This window comes from Trichosurus vulpecula, chromosome 6 (genome assembly GCF_011100635.1).
Source record: "Trichosurus vulpecula isolate mTriVul1 chromosome 6, mTriVul1.pri, whole genome shotgun sequence".
Taxonomy (NCBI): domain Eukaryota; kingdom Metazoa; phylum Chordata; class Mammalia; order Diprotodontia; family Phalangeridae; genus Trichosurus; species Trichosurus vulpecula.
The window spans coordinates 268,738,786-268,762,692 of record NC_050578.1 but is presented as its reverse complement, the minus strand read 5'-3'; the positions used below and the strand labels follow the sequence as shown (position 1 = coordinate 268,762,692).

At 42.3% G+C, this 23,907-nt stretch overlaps 3 protein-coding genes across 3 annotated transcripts; all 3 read left to right on the top strand.

The window, feature by feature from the left end:
- Nucleotides 1-2,769: 2,769 nt before the first annotated feature.
- Nucleotides 2,770-3,711, top strand: LOC118855172 (putative olfactory receptor 5AK3). Its single transcript, XM_036765263.1, has one exon. The coding sequence runs from the start codon at nt 2,770-2,772 to the stop codon at nt 3,709-3,711; it is 942 nt and encodes a 313-aa protein (XP_036621158.1).
- Nucleotides 3,712-11,963: 8,252 nt separating this feature from the next.
- LOC118855171 (putative olfactory receptor 5AK3) lies at nt 11,964-12,905 on the top strand. Its single transcript, XM_036765262.1, has one exon. It carries the CDS (start codon nt 11,964-11,966, stop codon nt 12,903-12,905), a length of 942 nt encoding a protein of 313 aa, XP_036621157.1.
- Nucleotides 12,906-20,514: 7,609 nt separating this feature from the next.
- LOC118855169 (putative olfactory receptor 5AK3) lies at nt 20,515-21,456 on the top strand. The gene has a single exon (XM_036765261.1). It carries the CDS (start codon nt 20,515-20,517, stop codon nt 21,454-21,456), a length of 942 nt encoding a protein of 313 aa, XP_036621156.1.
- The last annotated feature ends 2,451 nt before the right edge of the window (nt 21,457-23,907 follow it).

Below are 23,907 nucleotides of genomic sequence, written 5' to 3'. Positions count from 1 at the left end.
GCTGCTGCTAAATGCAAAAATGCCTTTCTCTTTTCACCATCTGAGCATGGAGGCAGGCACTATGGTCTAGGGAAAGAGGACTGGATAAAAGATCACAGTACCTGCTTCCACTGTCACCTCTACATCTAACTCATCACGTGACTGAGGGCAAAGTGACTCTGCCAGCCTGGGGTCCTTTGATCTCTGGTAAGATGAGATATTTGGACTAGATGTTCCCTATAATGCCATCTATCTTGAATACTCCATATTCTCTTTTCCTAGTTTTCTTCCAGAACCAACATTCTGTGGTTTTCTGACTCCACCTACTTCTCTCACTGACCCACCTTTATACTGAACATTTCCCAGTAGTCAACGGTGCAGTTTAATGGCTCTATAAATGTTTGGGTGTACCAGGTAGGTCTAATCCATTCATTAAGCATTTACTAGATGTCTATTGTATACAAGATCCAGGGTCACACACCCAGTTTATCTCAAAGGCAAGACTTGAACTCAGATATCCCTGACTTAGGGATGAACAGCTCATTTCCCACTATGCTCTGATGCTTCTCAGGACCCTGAGACCACTCTCTAAGACTACAGATTGAAGAAACGTTGTCAATCTGCATGAAGGGAAGTGAATTTTACATATTAAATTACCGGTCCAGATTCTTTCCAAAGAGAAAAAACACCATGCATTGAGTCAGAAAAGTTACATCATACATTTTTACAGATAGCCCTTCAATAACTTTTGCCTGATCTGATGCTTACTATTTTGTGACATTCAGTAAGACACTTCCCCTTTCTGACCTTTAATTTTTTATCTTTAAAATGATGGGAATGCACTAGTTGGCATCTGAAGCATTGTCTAGCTCCAGATTGATGATCCCATGATTCTGTGATCTCTCCTTTGTTCCCTTTATTCCCAGCTTGCACTTCCATATCTGTGATCATGTTACATGTCACTAGTAGCATGTAACCTCCCCGATGGCAGAAAGGGTTTCACTTTTTTTGTCCTTTAGCCCAATCTAGGCTTTGTGCTTCTTTATTTGAGGGAGGGAAGAGAAGACCTAAGATTTTATGGATATAGGAAACTTATGGTGTGGAAAATCCCTTTATCACTTCAGGTAGCACCAGCTTTACACCTTGTAGTCATAGAGAATTGCCTAGAGCCTTAAGAAGCCAGTATGGATAAAACGTAAGGCTTAAACCAAGGTATTTTTGGACTCTTAAGTAGGCTCTCTATGCCCTCTATCACTGCCTCATTTCTTCCTTGTAGTAGTGAGCACTGCATTAATAAATGCAATGCATCTGTAATCAAATTTAATAAGGGATCAATCTCTCCTTCTTATCTGTTCCCTGGAACTCATACCCCAACACCTCATCCAATGACACCATGGTTCAGACCATGTCTGCACTCGTCTCTGGCTAGGCTTTCAAAGCCAAGTTTCCAACCACAAGTCAACCTGCTTTACTGTTTTGCTTCACAATCTCATCTTGTTTTTAACCCCCAAGGGGTCTCTTCCCCCACATTATTGCCCAGACTTGGCTCCAAACAATTTTTGTCTGATTCCAAAACCTAACCTAGCTGCTAAGGAAAGAGAGTTCTCTCCAGTGAGAGAGGATAGTCCAACAAATGGGCCAGAGGTTCTCTAGGCTGCCCTGCCTTAGGATCTGATCTCTCAGCCTGAGTGGTAATACATCCACAGTTGAAATAAGTGTACTAATTTCAAAGGGTACTACTGTGAAGAGGTAGAGTCCATCCTGGGATGTGTAAGCTCTGGAGCATTTGTTTAAAACTCTGTCATCTTACTTCAGGTGACCCCTGTGAAGCTCCATCATCTGAGATCAGTCATAGAATGTGATTCATGTGCCCTCCTGGAGCCTTTGACAAATGTCCCTTTAGTTCCCAAGGCCAGTGTACTCCTGAAATGGGCTGAGGTCTTATTTCTGAAAAGACAGAGTCCTAACTAAGCATGACTATCTGACCACAAATTAAGAACCAGGCTCAGGTACACCCAAGGATCTCACAGAAAGGTCCATCCACAGAGAGAGCTGGACAGGACCTTAGAGATCTTTTAGTCCAATTGTCTGATTTTTCAGCTAGGTACAATCGATAAATCTCCAGACTTGGAGATGGAAACACCTGAGTTCCAACTTGGCTTCAGATGCCTGCTGTGTGACACTGGGTAAGTTATTTAATTTCTCTTTGCCTCACTTTCCTCATCTGTAAAATAGGGATAATAAAAGCATCTGCCACCCAGGGTTTTTGTGAGGATCCAAGGCAATAATGTTTGTAAAGTGCTTAGAAAACCTTAAAGCGCTGTAGAAATGCTGGCTATTGTGGTTGTGGCTGTTATTATTATTCTCTAAGTGAGTAAAAAACATTTCATTTATTTCACTATATAATCATTATTTCTACTTTCAGGGCTTGGAAGGAGGTGAGGTGAATAACAAAATTACTATCGTAGGATTATTATCAATGTGGTTCGATATTTATCAATTAATCCCACTTATGAAAACTATCAGTTCAAACCACAAGAGCGTAGCTCAAGTACCCTTGCCCATGAGATGGTGGTTTATCCAAATCAAAGACATGATATCTGTGGAAAAATAAGCCATATTATATATGCTAGCCTTGCAAGACAAACCTGAGAATGTGAACCACCAAAAACTCAGGATAGAAACTCAATGCTCATTCATCCCTAGTCCTGGATCATGATGAGTTCACCTCTTTGCTTAGTATTTTTTTTTCTTTACCTCTTTTCCATAGATAATAAATCTTCTATAGCCATGACCCAGGGAAACAGCACCATACTGACTGAATTCATTCTGCTGGGATTTACCAACCGCCAAGACCTGCAGTATGCCCTGTTCCTTGTTTTTCTGCTTGTCTATGTCACCTCCTTAGTGGGCAATGTTGGTATGATTCTGATCATCAAGACTGACTCCCATCTCCACACTCCCATGTACTTTTTTCTCCAACACTTGGCTTTTGTTGACCTCTGTTACACCTCTGCCATCACTCCAAAGATGCTACAAAACTTCCTGGTGTCTCACAAATCTATCTCATTCTCAGGATGTCTGATCCAATGGTTGGTTTATGCTACATTTGCTACGGCTGATTGTTACCTTCTTGCAGCCATGGCCATAGACCGGTATGTGGCCATTTGTAACCCCCTGAACTACCCAGTGGTCATGTCTCAGAGGACCTGCATCCAGCTCGTTGCTGGATCTTATGTTATGGGATCCCTGAATGCCTCTATTCATACAGGTTTTACCTTTTCTCTTTTCTTCTGTAAGTCCAACACCATCAATCACTTTTTCTGTGATGTGCCCCCACTCCTGGCCCTTTCCTGTTCCAGAATTAATATCAATGTCATGTTGTTAATTGTCTGTGTGGGTTTCAATCTGATAACCACTGTGACGGTGGTGTCCTTCTCCTACATTTACATCTTGGCTGCCATCTTGAGGATGCGCTCTGCTGCAGGAAAACACAAGGCCTTCTCTACTTGCGCCTCCCACCTGACGGCTGTCACGATTTTCTATGGGACTCTTTCTTACATGTACTTACAGCCTTCTTCTAGTGAGTCCCAGGAGAATGATAAAATAGCCTCGGTGTTTTATGGCATCATCATCCCCATGCTGAATCCCCTGATCTATAGCCTGAGGAATAAGGAGGTCAAAGAGGCCCTGAGAGCGATGGACAAGACTTGCTTAACATGCATGCTCTGAACTTTATAGTTCATATAGCTTTATAGGACCAGCCTGGCAAAGAGCATCCTCTCTTGTTCTTCCCACAAGTCGATAACATCTAGCCTCAAAGGGCCAGGGTCTCCCGTAGCATCCTGGGCCATCTCCAGTCATCCTGATGAATATCTGGCCACTGGACCCAGATAGCTCTGGAAGAGAAAGTGAGGCTGGTGACCTTGCACAGTCCTTCCTCAGTCACATCAAAGTCAACTGCAAGTCATGTCATCATCTCCCTGATGTCATGGTCTTCTTCAAAAATGAAGGACAAACACAACAACAAGAAGCATCTCAGCTAAGGAGGACATGACAAACCAATGGTAAAATTTGGAAAGGCATGTAGGAGCACTAACATAACCCTTCCAGCTTGAATAATCCTTCCAAAAGTCACTAAAGGAAATTGAAGAACAGCCCAAGTCCTTGAACTTATAACAGTCATTAATCACTGATTATGATCGAGACTGAAGGTCAATAATTACCATTAAAATGATGATGCTGAAGACAGTAATGACAGCTTACATTTTGTCTTGCAGTAAGGCATTTTCACATGTGTAATCTTGGGCTTTCGCAACTCTACAAAATTGGTAGTATAGATATTATCATCCTTGTTTTGTAACTGTGACTCAGAAATCTATAAAGTCATGTGATTTTTAAATCAAAAGAGAGTTAAGAAATTATCTAGTTCCGCTCCCCCTTCCTGTAATAAATAGGGAAATTGAGGCCTAAAGAGATTAAGTGACTTGCCTAAGGTCACACAGGTAAGAGTTAATGTCAAAATTTGAACCCAGATTCTGATTCCACTGCCAGGGTTATTTTCTCTATCGTGGGAAAATTGACCCAAGCCTGTGCTCACTAGCAGAGCTTTTATGAACCAACGGACATCTCCATATCTATATGAGGTAACAGATGATGGCTTGGGCAGAGACTGCTATTCAACACATCCACGATTTTGTTCATGTTGTGCACTCAGAAGTCTGTCATTTACTCAGTTATTTCAGCATCACTCATGGTAGTGAATGTTCATGTCTGGCTGGACCTAATATGTTTATTTGCAAGATTTGTAAACTTCTCAAAGAGCAGAAACAAACTAGAACATGGGTCAGTGGTTCCTTTGTAATTCTATACCATGGTCAATAAATGGTCTGAATACAGTAAGAGCGAAATTGATACTAACGGACCTTTGAACAGCTGCTGCTAGTAATAATGCTTTACTATTTCAGAAAAGGCCTGATGTATGATTGTGAGCACTGCCTGCTACCCTAAAGATCACAACCCAAGCATGCCTTAGGAAATGGCCTTCATAAGATGGGTTCTGTGGCCAAATTCCTGTTGTTGCTTCTCTCCAGGCTTAGCCTAGATAATCCTAAAATAGGGAAGAGTCTGTAAGCAGGCCAACACCCCATCTTGGTAGTCCCATCCAGAGTTTGAGTGTCAGTGGAATAAATAGCCTTCCAAACTCAGGGTCACCTCCATTCCTTGGTGGAGTAGAACCTTAGCAAAATGTTGAAGAACTCTATGGTTTCCAAAGCCATCAGGATAAGGAATAGATCAGTTACAAGTTTTCTGTCCTGGTCAGATCCCATGCAAACCAATTCTGTCCAACTCAATCCAACAAGGATTTTTCAAGTGTCTATTTAATCCGGTGCAGTGGTGTAGGACAGTGTGTTGAACATAGAAGGAATAGAATCAGTGTTTGTGACTTAAATCGAATTGGAACCATGCTAGGTATTAGGATCCAAAGACAAAATAAAAGACAGCCATTGTCTTTAAAGAGCTTGCACTCAATAGATGGGATACAATATATAAGCGGAGGAGTATTTATTTTGGAAATTTGAGGAGCAGTGTCCTTAAGATGTTACCATAGCTGACATTTATAGAGCGCTCTAAGGTTTGCAAGGGGCATCATATACGCTATCTCATTTGATACACACAACAAGCCTGGAAGGTAGGTGCTATCATTATCCCCATTTTAAAGATGAGAAACTGGGCCTGAAAGAAGTTGAGTGACTTGCCCAGGCCCAAGCAGCCAGTAAGTATCAGAGTGGCACAGTGGACAAAGTGCCAGGACTAGAGTCAGGAAAGCTAATCTTCACGAGTTCAAATCTGGCCTCAGACACTTATTAGCTGTCTGACCTGGTCAAGTCACTTAAACCCGTTTGCCTCAATTTCCTTACCTGTAAAATAAGCTTGAGAAGGAAATGGCAAAGTAGTGTAGTATCTTTGCCAAGAAAACCCCCAAAGGATGTCATGAAGAACTTGACACAACTGAAACAAGTGAACAACAAAAACGCAGTGGATTCAAGAAACAATCTTCATTAATTTATAATAATAATTAATACTTACAAAGCCATTAATACTCACATAGAGCTTATTCTATGCCAGCCATTGAGCTAAATGCTTTTTACAAATGATATCACCTTTGATCCTCACAACAGCCATGCAAGGGAGTTGCTATCGGTGCCACCATTTTATACTTGAGGAAACTGAGGCAAACAGACTAAGTGGTTTGCCCTGGGTGACACAGCTAGTACCCAAGGCTAGTTTTGAATTCAGGGCTTCCTGATATCAGGCTTGGCGATCTATCTTCTGTGCAACCTGGTTGCCCAACTCACCTAGGTTCTCCTCTCTCTGTCCTCTCCAGCTGCCAGCTTTCCCCAATCTTGGCCTGAAACTGAGCAGGCTCCATACACCTGAGAGACACCCTCATAAGTCTGGGAACCAGGGCCCAGAACCCAGCAGGCAAATGTTATGCCCAAGCGGTTCTCGTATATGTGTAAACTAAAAAATCACAGCGCCAACCTCCCTGGATCTGGAGTCAGAGGATTTGCATCTGAAGTGTCCTTCAGCTGCTTACTGTCTGTATAACCTTGGGCAAGTTACTTTGACCTTCTGGACCTCAGTTTCCAGTTCTGTAGAATGGGGATGCTCTCCCAGCTCTAACTCCTCAGATCCTACACTAGATGTCCCCTAATATCCCTTCCAGACCTAGATCCAATCACCTGATAAGCCAAAACAATGATATCATCCAATGGCATGTCATTCATTATATTCATATCCCAGGGCCTGGAACAAAGAAGATGCCTGATAAAAACTTGTTGATCAGCTGAATGCCATGTGGACTTTATGATTCACAAAGTGATTTGCATACACTATTGTGTTTGAGTTTCACATATCATTATCCTCATTTTAGAGATGAAACAACATAGATGGTGGATAGAGCACTGAACTTACACTCTGGAAGGCCTGAGTTCAAGTCCCTCCTCAGCATGATGCTGAGCAAGTCATTTAAGCTCTCTGTGCCTCAGTTTCCTTTTCTATGAAATGTGGAGGCTGAGCTCAATGGCTTGTCAGGTCTCTTCCTGCTTTGATTCTGCTATTTTGTGATCCATTTGTGCATGTCCTTGATAATAATGTCTCCAAGAATTTTGCCAGGTCACAAAGCTAGTAAATGTCTATTGTGGAATTTGAACCCCTGAATTATCTTGTTTATACTTTGTACCATTTTCCTAAATCTATATGCTGAAAAGTTTTCTCCTTGACCTAATGTAAGGTCCTCAAGATAGGGGCTGTTTCATTTTTGAGGTTCTGATAGAAGCTGTTGCATAGGTCCAACACTGAAAACCACAGGCCACCTTGCAGAGATCTCCCCACACACTCACTTCCAGAATATCTTGAACATGGGATACTGGTTGTCTTGCAGACCACCCTGGCCCCTGGGAACTTTTAATGTGGGGCACTGTTGACATGATCAAACCTACTGCTCTTGTGTGATACACACGAACATCCAGATCTCTGCCCTCTTCCTCCATTTCATGACTATGAGCAAGGCCAGCAGGCTATGTAACACCATGGCAATGACTTTTACTTAGAGTTCTTTCAGGGGGTTCATGAGATCTTTCATTTCAGATGGAACAATTTTCCAAAACTGCTGTCCCAAAGGTCAGAAGCCATTGAGAATTGTGTGCATTGTTCCTCAGGCAAATCCCATATGTCCATTACATAGTGAGAGCTGCCAGACTGAGTTTCCTTCTCAGACAATCTTTCCATTCCTCAGGCACTGGAGAGTGGCCAAAAGAAACTTTTCTGAATGCACCCTGAATATGCAGCCTTCTTTGCTTTTGGTATTTTCTCTGCCACCCTTTGGTTCCATCTTCTTATAAGCTTCCACCATGGATGCATGAATGTACAAGGTGTTCAGAAATTGAGTAACCCCAGATACACAAAAAGAGTAAAGGAATATACTGCAGGTATCCTACATGCAAGAGCTGAACTATGAGTTTGATTTGAGAGCCACTGTCCCGGATGGCAAGACACTCTACTCTTTCAATCTTATTGCTATACAGGGTCCTATAAGCCTTGGTATGAAGAAACAGGGAATGTTGGTAAGACAAGTATCAGTTTCTTTGTTGATTGGAGTGGCCCTCATTCTCAGCCTCATGTTTGCTTCCTGATACTGGTTAGGTGTTGCAGTGACTAGAGTTCTGGGCTTGGGACCAGGAAGACACATCTTCCTGAGTTCAAATCCAGCTTTAGACACCTACTATCTATGTGATCCTGGGCAAGTCGCTTAACACTGTTTGCTTCAGTTTCCTCATATGGAAAATGAGCTGGAAAAGGGAATGACAAACCACTCTTGTATCTTTGCCAAGAAAACCTCAAATGGAGTGATCAGGAGTCAGATATGACTGAACAACCACAACAACATTATAATTATTACAGTAAGTACTGGACTGGTGATTTCATTGCTATAGCAAACTCCCAGGTAAGGATGTTCCCTTTATCAATGTAAGTCAGCAGCTTTTCTTCAACTAAGAATCCTAGAGAATTATCTAGAGCTCTGAGAGACCAAGTGACTTGCACAGAGTCATACAGAAAATATGTCAGTGGTGGGTCTAGAACCCAAGTCTTCCTGGCTCACTGCCTGGCTCTTTCTCTGCTATACCACTCTCCCTCTCATTATAATTATTATTCAAACAAATCCCTGAGAAGAGCCTGGAAAAACAATAGAAACTCCTCTGGGAAGCCCAGCTCTGAGACAGCCCAAGAGCAGCCAATGAGGATTTTTCTCCTGAGCTCTCCATGGTCCCCAGGGCTAGAGAGGCCCAGGAGAATGGGTCCCAATTCCAAAGACCTAGCTTATGTATAGCTCCATTCAGTGCACCTGCAAGGATGCTTTCTTAGCATTCCTGTCAGCCTGGACTTGGTGGAAGCAGGAGAATCCCAAGTGAGATCCCCGGATGTTCAAGGAAGCATTCATTCTCCATTGTCCCCAGAATGGTGTATTCTAGGAGCTAAGGGACTGGTTCTGAGGCTACGCAGACCCTCCTCTCATCAAAGCCAAGATGGAAAGACAGTAGGAGGCCCTGATGATGGGGTGAGTCATTAACCTTCTGCATTGCTGGGCAACTTACTGGCCTTCAGAGGAAGGACCAGATCAATTCTAAAAGGAAAGAGGAGAAGCATTTTCTTGAGACGGAGAAAATCGCTGCTTGTAGAAGCTTCTGCTAAATGCAAAAATGCCTTTCTCTTTTTGCCATCTGAGCATGGAGGCAGGCACTATGGTCTAGGGAAAGAGGACTGGATAAAAGATCACAGTACCTGCTTCCACTGTCACCTCTACATCTAACTCATCACGTGACTGAGGGCAAAGTGACTCTGCCAGCCTGGGGTCCTTTGATCTCTGGTAAGATGAGATATTTGGACTAGATGTTCCCTATAATGCCATCTATCTTGAATACTCCATATTCTCTTTTCCTAGTTTTCTTCCAGAACCAACATTCTGTGGTTTTCTGACTCCACCTACTTCTCTCACTGACCCACCTTTATACTGAACATTTCCCAGTAGTCAACGGTGCAGTTTAATGGCTCTATAAATGTTTGGGTGTACCAGGTAGGTCTAATCCATTCATTAAGCATTTACTTGATGTCTATTGTATACAAGATCCAGGGTCACACACCCAGTTTATCTCAAAGGCAAGACTTGAACTCAGATGTCCCTGACTTAGGGATGAACAGCTCATTTCCAACTATGCTCTGATGCCTCTCAGGACCCTGAGACCACTCTCTAAGACTACAGATTGTAGAAACACTGTCAATCTGCGTGAAGGGAAGTGAATTTTACATATTAAATTACAGGTCTAGATTCTTTCCAAAGAAAAAAATACCATGCATTGAGTCTGTAAAGTCATGTCATATATTTTTACAGATAGCCCTTTAATAACTTTTGCCTGATCTGATGCTTACTATTTTGTGACTTTCAGTAAGACACTTCCCTTTTCTGGCCTTTAATTTTTCATCTTTAAAATGATGGGAAAGGACTAGTTGGCATCTGAAGCCTTGTCTAGCTCCAGATTGATGATCCCATGATTCTGTGATCTCTCCTTTGTTCCCTTTACTCCCAGCTTGCACTTCCATATCTGTGGACATGTTACATGTCGCTAGTAAAATGTAACCTCCCCGATGGCAGAAAGGGTTTCACTTTTTTTGTCCTTTAGCCCAACCTAGGCTTTGTGCTTCTTTATTTGAGGGAGGGAATAGAAGACCTACGATTTTATTGATATAGGAAACTTATGATGAGGAAAATCTCTCTGTCACTACAAGTAGCACCAGCTTTACAGCTTGTAGTCATAGAGAATTACCTAGAGCCTTGAGAAGCCAGTATGGATGAAAGGTAAGGCTTCAACCAAGGTCTTTTTGGACTCTGAGGTGGCCTCTCTATGCCCTCCATCACTGCCTTGTCTCTGCCTTGTAGTAGTAGGCACTGCAATAATGAATGCTTCTGTAATCAAATTTAATAAGGGATCAATCTTCCCTTCTTATCAGTTCCCTGAAAGTCATCCCCAGCACCATATCCCATGACACCATTGCTCAAACCATCTATATCTGAACTCCTCTCTGGCTGGCTTTTCAGAGCCAAGATTACAACCACAAATCAATCTGCTTCATTTTTTGTTTCACAATTTATAACCCCCGAGGGATCTCCTCCCCCACATTATTGCCCAGACTTGGCTCCAAACAATTTTTGTCTGGTTCCAAAACCTAACCTAGCTGCTAAGGAAAGAGAGTTTCCTCCAGTGAGAGGGAATAGTCCAACAAAGGGACCAGAGATGCTCTAGGCTGCCCTGGCTTAGGATCTGATCTCTCAGCCTGAGCAGTAATAGATCCACAGCTGAAGTAAGTGTACTAATTTCCAAAGGTACTACTGTGAAGAGGTAGAGACCTCACTGGGATGTGTAAGCTCTGGAGAATTTGTTTAAAACTCTGTCACCTTATTTTAGGTGACCCCTGTGAAGCTCCGTCATTGGAGATTAGTCATACAATGTGATTCATGTGCCCTCCTGGAGTCTTTGACGAATGTCGCTTTAGTTCCCCAGGCCAGTGTACTCCAGAAATGGGCTGAGGTCTTATTTCTGAAAAGAAACAGTTCTAACTAAGCATGACTATCTGACCATAAACTAAGGCTCAGGTAGACCCAAGGTTCTCACAGAAAGGTCCATCCATAGAGAGCTGGACAGGACCTGAGAAACCTTCTAGTCCAATAGTCTGATTTTTCAGCTAGGTACAATCGATAAAGCTGCAGACTTGGAGTTGTGAAGATCTGAGTTCAAATCTGGCTTCAGATCCTAGCTCTGTGACCCTGGGTAATTTATTTAACTTCTCTTTACTTCATTTTCCTCATCTGTAAAATAGGGATAAAAATGGCATCTGCCATCCAGGGTTTTTGTGAAGGTCATATGAGATAATATTTGTAAAGTGCTTAGCAAACCTTAAAGCGCTGTAGAAATGCTAGCTTTGTAGTTGTTATAATTGTTATTATTATTCTCTAAGTTAGTAAAAAACATTTCATTCATTTCATTATATAATCGTTATGTTCTACTATCAGGGCTTGGAAGGGGGTCAGGGTAATAACAAAATTATTCTTATTATTATTATCATTATTATTGTGGTTCAATATTTATCAATTAATCACACTTAAAAAAACCTAGCAGTCCCAACCACAACAAAAGTGCCCTTGACCAAGAGATGGTGCTTTATCCAAATCAAAGGCATAATATCTAGGGGGAAACAAACCATATTATGTATGCTAGCCTTGCAAGACAAAGCTTAGAATGTGAACCACCAAGAAAGCCACATAAAAACTCAACACTTATTCATCCCCAGTCCTGGGTTAACATGAGCTCACCTATTCTCTTGGTCCTTTTTTCTTTACCTCTCTTTCATAGATATCTGCTATAGCCATGACTCAGGGAAACAGCACCATACTGACTGAATTCATTCTGCTGGGATTTACCAACCGCCAAGACCTGCAGTATGCCCTGTTCCTTGTTTTTCTGCTTGTCTATGTCACATCTTTAGTGGGCAATGTTGGTATGATTCTGATCATCAAGACTGACTCCCACCTCCACACTCCCATGTACTTTTTTCTCCAACACTTGGCTTTTGTTGACCTCTGTTACACCTCTGCCATCACTCCAAAGATGCTACAAAACTTCCTGGTGTCTCACAAATCTATCTCATTCTCAGGATGTCTGATCCAACTGTTGGTTTATGTTACATTTGCTACAGCTGATTGTTACCTTCTTGCAGCCATGGCCATAGACCGGTATGTGGCCATTTGTAACCCCCTGCACTACCCAGTGGTCATGTCTCAGAGGGCCTGCATCCATCTTGTTGCTGGGTCTTATATTATGGGATCCCTGAATGCCTCTATTCATACAGGTTTTACCTTTTCTCTGTTCTTCTGTAATTCCTACACAGTCAATCACTTTTTCTGTGATGTGCCCCCACTCCTGGCCCTTTCCTGTTCCAGAATTAATATCAATGTTATGTTGTTAATTGTCTGTGTGGGTTTCAACCTGATAAGCACTGTGATAGTGGTGTTCTTCTCCTACATTTACATCCTGGCTGCCATCTTGAGGATGCGCTCTGCTGCAGGGAGACACAAAGCCTTCTCCACTTGTGCCTCCCACCTGACAGCTGTCACAATTTACTATGGCACTCTTTCTTACATGTACTTACAGCCTTCTTCTAGTGAGTCCCAGGAGAATGATAAAATAGCCTCGGTGTTTTATGGCATCATCATCCCCATGCTGAATCCCCTGATCTATAGCCTGAGGAATAAGGAGGTCAAAGAGGCCCTGAGAGCGATGGGCAAGACTTGCTTAACATGGAAGCCCTGAACTTTATAGTTCATATAGCTTTATAGGACTGGAATGGCAAAGATCATACTCTCTTGTTCTTCCCAAAGGTGGAGAGCACCTAGCCTAAAAGGGCCCAGGTCTCCAACAAGGATTGTTCAAGTGTCTATTCAATCCAGTGTGGTGGTATAGCACAGTGTGTTGAACATAGAAGGAAGATCATCAATATTTGTGACTTAAATTGAATGGAACCATTTCCGCTGTTAGGATCAAAAGACAAAATAAAAGGCAGTCATTGTCTTTAAAGAGCTTGCACTCAATAGATGGGATGCAGTATGTAAGCAGATGAGTATTTATTTTAGAAACTAATATGTCCTTAATGTGTTACCATAGCTGACATTTATAGAGTGCTCTAAGGTTTGCAAGGGGCATCATATATGCTATCTCATTTGATACACACAACAAGCCTGGAAGGTAGGGGCCATCATTATCCCCATTTTAAAGATGAGAAGCTGGGCCTGAAAGAAGTTGAGTGACTTGCCCAGGCCTAACCAGCCAGTAAATATCAGAGGTGGCACAGGGGACAGACTTCCAGGACTAGAGTCAGGAAAGCTAATCTCCATGAGTTCAAATCTGGACTCAGACGCTTATTAGCTGTCTGACCATGGGCAAGTCACTTAAACCCATTTGCCTCAATTTCCTCATCTGTAAAATAAGCTGGAGAAGGAAATGGCAAAGTACTGTAGTATCTTTGCCAAGAAAACCCCCAAAGGATGTCATGAAGAACTGAACACAACTGAAACAATTGAACAACAAAAACGCGGTGGATTCAAGAAACAATCTTCATTAATTTATAATAATAATTAATAGTTACAAAGCCATTAATACTCACATAGAGCTTATTCTATGCCAGCCATTGAGCTAAATGCTTTTTACAAATGATATCACCTTTGATCCTCACAACAGCCATGCAAGGGAGTTGCTATCGGTGCCACCATTTTATACTTGAGGAAACTGAGGCAAACAGACTAAGTGGTTGCCCTGGGTCACACAGCTAGTACCCAAGGCTAGTTTTGAACTCAGGGCTTCCTGATATCAGGCTTGGCGATCTATCTGCTGTGCAACCTGGTTGCCCAACTCACCTAGGTTCTCCTCTCTCTGTCCTCTCCAGCTGCCAGCTTTCCCCAATCTTGGCCTGGGACTGAGCAGGCTCCATACACCTGAGAGACACCCTCATAAGTCTGGGAACCAGGGCCCAGAACCCAGCAGGCAAATGTTATGCCCAAGTGGTTCTTGTATATGTGTAAACTAAAAAATCACAGCACCAACCTCCCTGGATCTGGAGTCAGAGGATTTCCATCTGAAGTGTCCTTCAGCTGCTTACTGTCTGTATAACCTTGGGCAAGTTACTTTGACCTTCTGGACCTCAGTTTCCAGTTCTGTAGAATGGGGATGCTCTCCCAGCTCTAACTCCTCAGATCCTACAACTAGATATCCCCTAACATCCCTTCCAGACCTAGATCCAATCACCTGATGAGCCAAAACCATGATATCACCAAATGGCATGTCATTCATTATATTCATATCCCAGGGCCTGGAACAAAGAAGATGCCTGATAAAAACTTGTTGATCAGCTGAATGCCATGTGGACTTTATGATTCACAAAGTGATTTGCATACACTATTGCATTTGAGCTTCACATATCATTATCCCCATTTTAGAGATGAGACAACATAAATGGTGGATAGAGCACTGAACTTATACTCTAGAAGGCCTGAGTTCAAGTCCCTCCTTGGACACTTACTAGCTGCATGATGCTGAGCAAGTCATTTAAGCTCTCTGTGCCTCAGTTTCCTTTTCTATGAAATGTGGAGGCTGAGCTCAATGGCTTGTCAGGTCTCTTCCAGCTTTGACTCTGCCATTCTGTGATCCGTTTGTGCATTTCCTTGATAATAATGTCTCCAAGAATTGTGTAGGGTCACAAAGCTAATAAATGTCTATTGTGGGATTTGAACCCCTGAATTACCTTGTTTATACTTTGCACCTTTCCTCTCAATTTATATGGTTACCGTTTTCTCCTTGATCTAATCTAAGGTCTTCAAGACAGAGGCTGTTTCATTTTTGAGGTTGTGATAGAAGCTATTGCATGGGTCCAATGCTGAAAAAAACACTGGCCGCCTTGCAGAGATCTCCCCACACACTCGCTCCCAGGATATCTTAAACTTGGGATACTGGTTGTCTTGCAGACCACCCTGCCCCTCTAGGACTTTTAATAAGGGGCACTGGTGACCTGGTCAACCCTAATGCTCTTGTCTGGTACACAGGAACATCCAAATCTCTGCCCTCTTCCTCCATTCCATGACTATGAGCAAGGCCAGCAAGTTTTATAACACTACAGCAATGCCATTTACTTACAGTTCCTTCAGGAGGTTCATGAGATCTTTCATATCAGCTAGAACAGTTTTCCAAAACTACTCACCCAAAGGTCAGAAGGCATTGAGAAGAGTTGTGCACATTGCTCCTCAGGCTAATCCCACACGTCTATTACATAGTGAGAGGACCAGCTGCCAGACTGAGTTTCCTTCTCAGATGATCTTTCAATCCCTCAGGCACTGGAGAGTGGCCAAGAGCAAACTTTTCTGGATGCACCCTGAATGTGCAGTCTTCTTTGCTTTTGGTATTCTCTCTGCCACCCATTGGTTCCATGTTCTCATGAGCTTCCACCCTGGATGCATGAAGGTATGAGGTGTTCAGAAATTGAGCAACCACAGGTACACCAAAGAGTAAAGGAATATACTGCAGGTATCTCTCATGCAAGAGCTGAATTACAAGTTTTATTTGAGAGCCACTCTCCAATATGGCAGGACACTCTACTCTTTCAATCTTATTACTACACAGGGTCCTATAAGCCTTGGTATAAAGAACCAGGAAATGTTGCTGAGATAAGTATTAGGTTCTTTGTTTATTGGAGTGGCCCTCATTCTCAGCCTCACGTTTGCTTCCTGATACTGGTTAGGTGTTGTAGTGGCTAGAGCTCTGGGCTAGAGCTAGACTCATCTTCCTGAGTTCAAATCCAGCCTTAGACACTTACTAGCTACATGATCCTGGGCAAGTCACTTAACCCTGTTTGCCTCAGTTTTTTCACCTGTCAAATTATCTGGAGAAGGAAATGGAAGACCACTCCAGTATCTTTGCCAAGAAAACCCCGAATGGAGTCACCAGGAGTTACATATGACTGAAAAGCCACAACAATATTATAATTATTACAGTAAGTACTGGACTGGTGATTTCATTGGTATAGCAAACTCCCAGGTAAGGATGCTCCCTTTATCAATGTAAGTCAGCAGTTTTTCTTCAACTAAGAATCCTAGAGAATTATCTAGAGCTCTGAGAGACCAAGTGACTTGCACAGAGTCATACAGAAAATATGTCAGTGGTGGGTCTAGAACCCATGTCTTCCTGGCTCACTGCCTGGCTCTTTCTCTGCTATACCACTCTCCCTCTCATTATAATTATTATTCAAACAAATCCCTGAGAAGAGCCTGGAAAAGCAATAGAAACTCCTCTGGGAAGCCCAGCTCTGAGACAGCCCAAGAGCAGCCAATGAGGATTTTTCTCCTGAGCTCTCCATGGTCCCCAGGGCTAGAGAGGCCCAGGAGAATGGGTCCCAATTCCATAGGCCTGGCTTATGTATAGCTCCTTTCAGTGTACCTGCAAGGATGCTTTCTTAGCATTCCTGTCAGCCTGGACTTGGTAGAAGCAGGAGAATCCCAAGTGAGAGCCCTGGATGTTCGAGGAAGCATTCATTCCCCATTGTCCCCAGAATGGTGTATTCTAGGAGCTAAGGGACTGGTTCTGAGGCTACGCAGACCCTCCTCTCATCAAAGCCAAGATGAAAAGACAGTAGGAGGCCCTGATGATGGGGTGAGTCATTAACCTTCTGCATTGCTGGGCAACTTACTGGCCTTCAGAGGAAGGACCAGATCAATTGTAAAAGGAAAGAGGTGAAGCATTTGTTTGAGACAGAGGCATCTGGAAAAGCATGCTAGAAAATCACTACTTACAGAAGCTTCTGCTAAATGCAAAAAAAATGCCTTTCTCTTTTCACCATCTGTGCATGGAGGCAGGCATTATGGTCTAGGGAAAGAGGACTGGATAAAAGATCACAATATCTGCTTCCACTGTCACCTCTACATCTAACTTATCAGGTGACTGAGGGCAAAGTGACTCTGCCACTCTTTGATCTCCACTAATATGAGACATTTGGACTAGATGTTCTGTACAATGCCATCAATCTTGAATACTCCATATTCTCTTTTCCTAGTTTTCTTCTAGAACCAACATCCTGTGGTTTTCTGACTGCTGCTGCTTCTTTCATTGGCCTACCTTTATATTGAACATTTCACAGTACTCAACGGTGCTATTTAATGGGACTATAAATGTTTGGGTGAACCAGGTAGGTCTAATCCATTCATTAAGCATTTACTAGACACCCGTTGTATACAAGATCCAGAGTCACACACCCAGTTTATCTCAAAGGCAAGACTTGAATTCATATCTTCCCAACTTAGGGATGAACAGCTCATTCCCCACTATGCTCTGATGCCTCTCAGGACCCTGAGACCACTCTCTAAGACTACAGATTGTAGAAACGTTGTCAATCTGCATGAAGGGAGGTAAATTTTACAGATTAATTTGCAGGTCTAGACTCTTTCCAATGAGAAAAAACACCATGCATTGAATCCGAAAAGTTATGTCATACATTTTTACAGATAGCCCTTCAATAACTTTTGCCTGATCTGATGCTTAGTATTTTGTGACTTTCAGGAAGACACTTCCCTTTTCTGGCCTTTAATTTTTTATCTTTTAAATGATGGGGATGGACTAGTTGGCATCTGAAATGTTGTCTAGCTACAGATTAATGATCCTATGATTCTGTGATCTCTCCTTTATTCCCTGTACTCCCAGCTGGCACTTCCATATCTGTGGTCATGTTACATGTCACTCGTAGAATGTGTGTGGGACAAAAGACCACTGGCTCAAGTAAAAAAAACAGAGATGTCTCGGTTTCTTAAGGTAGAAAAAAAACAGAAGCTTTATTTGATCAAGTCTCGAGAATTAGGCATCTCTCACTACCAGGGCAGAGATAGCAGTGAAGAGAGGCAAGGGGGAGAAGGCAAGCAAGGGGATATATATCCTTGTACAAACAATTCTAAGAAATCCCACCCCAGAGGCTGGACCCCTGTCCCCATTTGCGGGGACAGGTGGCCTCACAATCTAACCAGAAATAAGTTTTACCCAATACCAGCACAGAAACTACAGAATTACCTTACAGGGAAACTTTAATGCTAAGATGGCAGTTTGTAAGTAGGCTAGGGGAGGGGGAGAGGGGAATATCACCTGATTTCCCCGAACTCATATGATTTACAGGAAAACGAAACTTAGGCCTGGTGAGGTTCATATCCTAACTAAATTTGTACTATCTCTATTTGAATATTGCCTTGCATGAGTGATTCATAGGGAAGCTTTCACAATCTTGTATTCTATTCACAGCTGAGGTGACATCTATAAAGCTAAAGAAGAAGGGGGGAGAAAGACATTCCTAAAGGCTAAATACTCAGATTCCCACAGACTCAAATTTATCCCATTTCCCTTTTCTCTAAATATTGATTCTCAAACATTTTAGATATAAGCACATATATACATATATATGTATATATATATATATGTATATATATGTATATATATATGTATATATATATATATGTATATATATATATATATATATATATACACACACATATACCCTGTGAAGTCTTCACACTTTATTCTCTCACTACCTCACACAAATGTAACCTCCCTGATGGCAGAAAGCGTTTCACTCATTTTTGTCTTTTAGACCAGCTTATGCTTTGGGCTTCTTTATTTGAGGGAGGGAAGAGAAGACCTAAGATTTTATTGATATAGGCAACTTATGGTGAGGAAAATCCCTCTATCACTGCAGCTACCACCAGCTTTACAGATAATTTACAGAGAATTGCTTAGAGCCTTAAGAAGCCAGTATGGATCAAAGGTAAGGCATCAACCAAGGTCTATTTGGGCTCTGAGGTGAACACTCTGTGTCCTCCATCACTGCCTCATCTCTGCCTTATAGTCGTGTGCAATGTACTAATAAATGCTTCTGTAATCAAATTTATTAAGGGATCAATCTCCCCTTCTTATGAGTTCCCTGGAACTCAGCCCCAACACCTCATCCCATGACACCATTGCTCAGGCCATCGATGTCTGAACTCCACTCTGGCTGGGTTTTCAGAGCCAAGTGTCCAACCATAAGTCAACCTGCTTCATTCTTTTGCTTCATAATCTCATCTTGTTTTTAACCCACCCCCACACTTTGCCCAGACTTGGCTCCAAACAATTTTTGTCTGGTTCCAAAACCTAACCTAGCTGCTAAAGAAAGAGAGTTCCCTCCCATGAGAGGAGAGAGTCCAACAAACAGGCTAGAGGTTCTCTAGGCTGCCCTGGCTTAGGATCTGATCTCTCAGCCTGAGCAGTAATAGATCCACAGCTGAAGTAGGTGTACTAATATCCAAAGGTACTACTGTAAAGAGGTAGAGACCATCCTGGGATGTGTAAGCTCTGGAGCATTTGTTTAAAACTCTGTCACGTTACTTCAGGTGACCCCTGTGAAGCTCCAACATCCGAGATCAGTCGTAGAATGGGATTCATGTGCCCTCCTGGAGCCTTTGACAAATGTCCCTTTAGTACCCCAGGCCAGTGTACTCCAGAAATGGACTGAGGTCTTATTTCTGAAAAGAAACAATTCTAAATAAGCGTGACTATCTGACCATAAACTAAGAACCAGGCTCAGGTACATCCAAGGTTCTCACAGAAAGGTCCATCCATAGAGAGCTGGACAGGACCTGAGAGATCCTCTAGTCTAATTGTCTGATTTTTCACCTAGGTACAATCGATAAAGCTGCAGACTTGGAGTCAGGAAGACCTGAGTTCCAACCTGGCTTCAGATGCCTGCTGTGTGACACTGGGTAAGTTATTTAATTTCTCTTTGCCTCACTTTCCTCATCTGTAAAATAGGGATAATAAAAGCATCTGCCACTCTGGGTTTTTGTGAGGATCCAAGGCGATAATATTTGTAAAGTGCTTAGAAAACCTTAAAGCGCTGTAGAAATGCTGGCTATTGTGGTTGTGGCTGTTATTATTATTCTCTAAGTGAGTAAAAAACATTTCATTTATTTCACTATATAATCATTATTTCTACTTTCAGGGCTTGGAAGGAGTTGAGGTGAATAACAAAATTACTATCATAGGATTATTATCAATGTGGTTCGATATTTATCAATTAATCCCACTTATGAAAACCTATCAGTTCAAACCACAAGAGCGTAGCTCAAGTACCCTTGCCCATGAGATGGTGGTTTATCCAAATCAAAGACATGATATCTGTGGAAAAATAAACCATATTATATATGCTAGCCTTGCAAGACAAACCTGAGAATGTGAACCACCAAAAACTCGGGATAGAATCTCAATGCTCATTCATCCCTAGTCCTGGATCATGATGAGTTCACCTCTTTGCTTAGTATTTTTTTTTCTTTACCTCTTTTCCATAGATAATAAATCTTCTATAGCCATGACCCAGGGAAACAGCACCATACTGACTGAATTCATTCTGCTGGGATTTACCAACCGCCAAGACCTGCAGTATGCCCTGTTCCTTGTTTTTCTGCTTGTCTATGTCACATCTTTAGTGGGTAATGTTGGTATGATTCTGATCATCAAGAATGACTCCCATCTCCACACTCCCATGTACTTTTTTCTCCAACACTTGGCTTTTGTTGACCTCTGTTACACCTCTGCCATCACTCCAAAGATGCTTCAAAACTTCCTGGTGTCTCATAAATCTATCTCATTCTCAGGATGTCTGGTCCAATTGTTGGTTTACGCTACATTTGCTACCGTTGATTGTTACCTTCTTGCGGCCATGGCAATAGACCGGTATGTGGCCATTTGTAACCCCCTGCACTACCCAGTGGTCATGTCTCAGAGGACCTGCATCCATCTTGTTGCTGGGTCTTATGTTATGGGATCCCTGAATGCCTCTATTCATACAGGTTTTACCTTTTCTCTGTTCTTCTGTAATTCCTACACAGTCAATCACTTTTTCTGTGATGTGCCCCCACTCCTGGCCCTTTCCTGTTCCAGAATTAATATCAATGTTATGTTGTTAATTGTCTGTGTGGGTTTCAATCTGATAACCACTGTGATGGTGGTGTTCTTCTCCTACATTTACATCTTGGCTGCCATCTTGAGGATGCGCTCTGCTGCAGGGAGACACAAAGCCTTCTCCACTTGTGCCTCCCACCTGACAGCTGTCACAATTTACTATGGCACTCTTTCTTACATGTACTTACAGCCTTCTTCTAGTGAGTCCCAAGAGAATGATAAAATAGCCTCGGTGTTTTATGGCATCATCATCCCCATGCTGAATCCCCTGATCTATAGCCTGAGGAATAAGGAGGTCAAAGAGGCCCTGAGAGCGATGGGCAAGACTTGCTTAACATGGAAGCCCTGAACTTTATAGTTCATATAGCTTTATAGGACCAGCCTGGCAAAGAGCATCCTCTTTCGTTCTTCCCACAAGTCAATAGCATCTAGCCTAAAAGGGCCCAGGTCTCCAACAAGGATTATTCAAGTGTCTATTCAATCCAGTGTGGTGGTATAGCACAGTGTGTTGAACATAGCAGGAAGATCATCAATATTTGTGACTTAAATTGAATGGAACCATTTCCGCTGTTAGGATCAAAAGACAAAATAAAAGGCAGTCATTGTCTTTAAAGAGCTTGCACTCAATAGATGGGATACAGTATGTAAGCAGATGAGTATTTATTTTGGAAATTTGAGGAGCATATGTTACCATAGCTGACATTTATAGAGTGCTCTAAGGTTTGCAAAGGGCATCATATACGCTATCTCATTTGATACACACAACAACCCTGGAAGGTAGGTGATATCATTATCCCCATTTTAAAGATGAGAAGCTGGACCTGAAAGAAGTTGAGTGACTTGCCCAGGCCTAACCAGCCAGTAAATATCAGAGGTGACACAGTGGACCGACTGCTAGGACTAGAGTCAGTAAAGCTAATCTTCATGAGTTCAAATTGGCCTCAGACACTTATTAGCTGTCTGACCCCAGACAAGTCACTTAAAACCATTTGCCTCAATTTCCTCATCTGTAAAATAAGCTGGAGAAGAAAATGGCGAAACACTCTAGTATGTTTGCCAAGAAAACCCCAAATGGGGTCCCAAAAAGTTAGACACAAAAGCAACCACATTAACAATTGGTCCACACAAACTTAGTTTCTGACAAACAAGTTCCTGAATCTCTTCTTGAGAAAATTAAACCCCTTCTAGACCAAGGATGTCAGGCTGCACATGCCTTCCAACATTACTGTGTGCTACACAAACCAGGCTAAAATGAATTGGGAAATATTTAACAAAATTACTAAAAAATAAAAGATACAATAAAACATAAGTAATATTACAGTTTCAAACTGCATGTGACCCACAGGAATGCTAACATAAGGTTTGATGGGCTCCATATCTATTTGAGTTTAACACCATGCATTAGGAGGGCAGAGTTTATAATCTCAAAGAGGATCATATACATGTCTGAAAGGTTCGGAACCGCCAGATATAAGAAACTCTCAAAGTAGAAGGCAGAAGAATCAAAACATATATTTAGGCTCCACAGTAACCAACCCATGAACCAGCAACCCCATTTTGATATATTGATCAAAAGCTTCCAGGCCCAATAAGTACGCCTTGAAAGAGTAACCAGGAGGCTACAGAGAAGCATGATTGCATAAAGCAAAATCATGCTTCCCCCTCTATGGTAAAAAGATTACCCACTGGCCTGAAGTCCTTGTTCAGCTTCCTCCCGTAGGTCAGCTCTGCCACTGGCAGCTCCTGCTTCGGCTGTGGCTGTGGCTGTGGCTGTGGCTATAGCAGCCTCTGGCTCCAACGGGAGCTGCTTTTAACCATCCGGCTTCTGCGGGGGGGTGTAAGGTACGCCGGGGAAAGCACAGGTTCTTTCAATCTGCTTAAGCAAGGTGAAGGGGTTGACCAGGAAAGCACAGGTTCTTTCCATCAGCTTAAGCAAGGTGAAGGGGGTTGACCGGGAAAGCACAGGTTCTTTCCGTCAGCTTAAGCAAGGGAAGCAAGATGAAGGGGCCGACAAGCTTACTCCAGTCCAACATACAAACAGCATTCAGTTCAGGGGAAAAAGCCAAACTAGTCAAAGGCACTTGTTGACTAAGTGCTAAGGAGCCCATTTTTGGTTGCCAACACACACCATTGACTTAGACACCACATTTGTTGCAGAATACATATCTATATAGAGTGCAGTCTCTTTGGTTGGACTCCCTTGTAACTGTCTTTGAGCTCTGCCTCAACCTTTGACTATAAGCCTCCCATGTCTCACTGAAAGAAATTCTTAAAAGTGGCCTTGGAATATTCTCTCACTAAGGCCAAATTCTTCTAACTGGGTACAGGAACACAAACTCACGCAGTATACTATCTCTGGCTTGTGGACTATGCCTCACATACTATCTACCCATCTATCTAGCCACATTCATGACAGTTGATTTTTCACCTACCACCCCTCTATCCTATTTTCTACCTGCTGTTCTGTGAACAGTAATCAAATCAGTTAATAGCATTGCTTCTGGAAGTAACATGTCAAATAACTGACTATGACACCACTCATTCTCCCTGTGACTTCCCAGATGAAGTTCTCCATTCTCTAGAAACCTTTCCCCATATGTGATACCTTCCCTCATAAGAATATGTGGCACTTGAGAACAGAAAATGTCTCATTTTTCTAATTCAATTCACAGAATTTTACACAGTGCTTGGCACATGGTAATACTTATAACATTTTGGCAGTGTTTATAACATTTATAACATGCTTGTCATCATCAACACCACTGCTAGGTCTACATCCCAAAGACATCAAAAAAGTGGG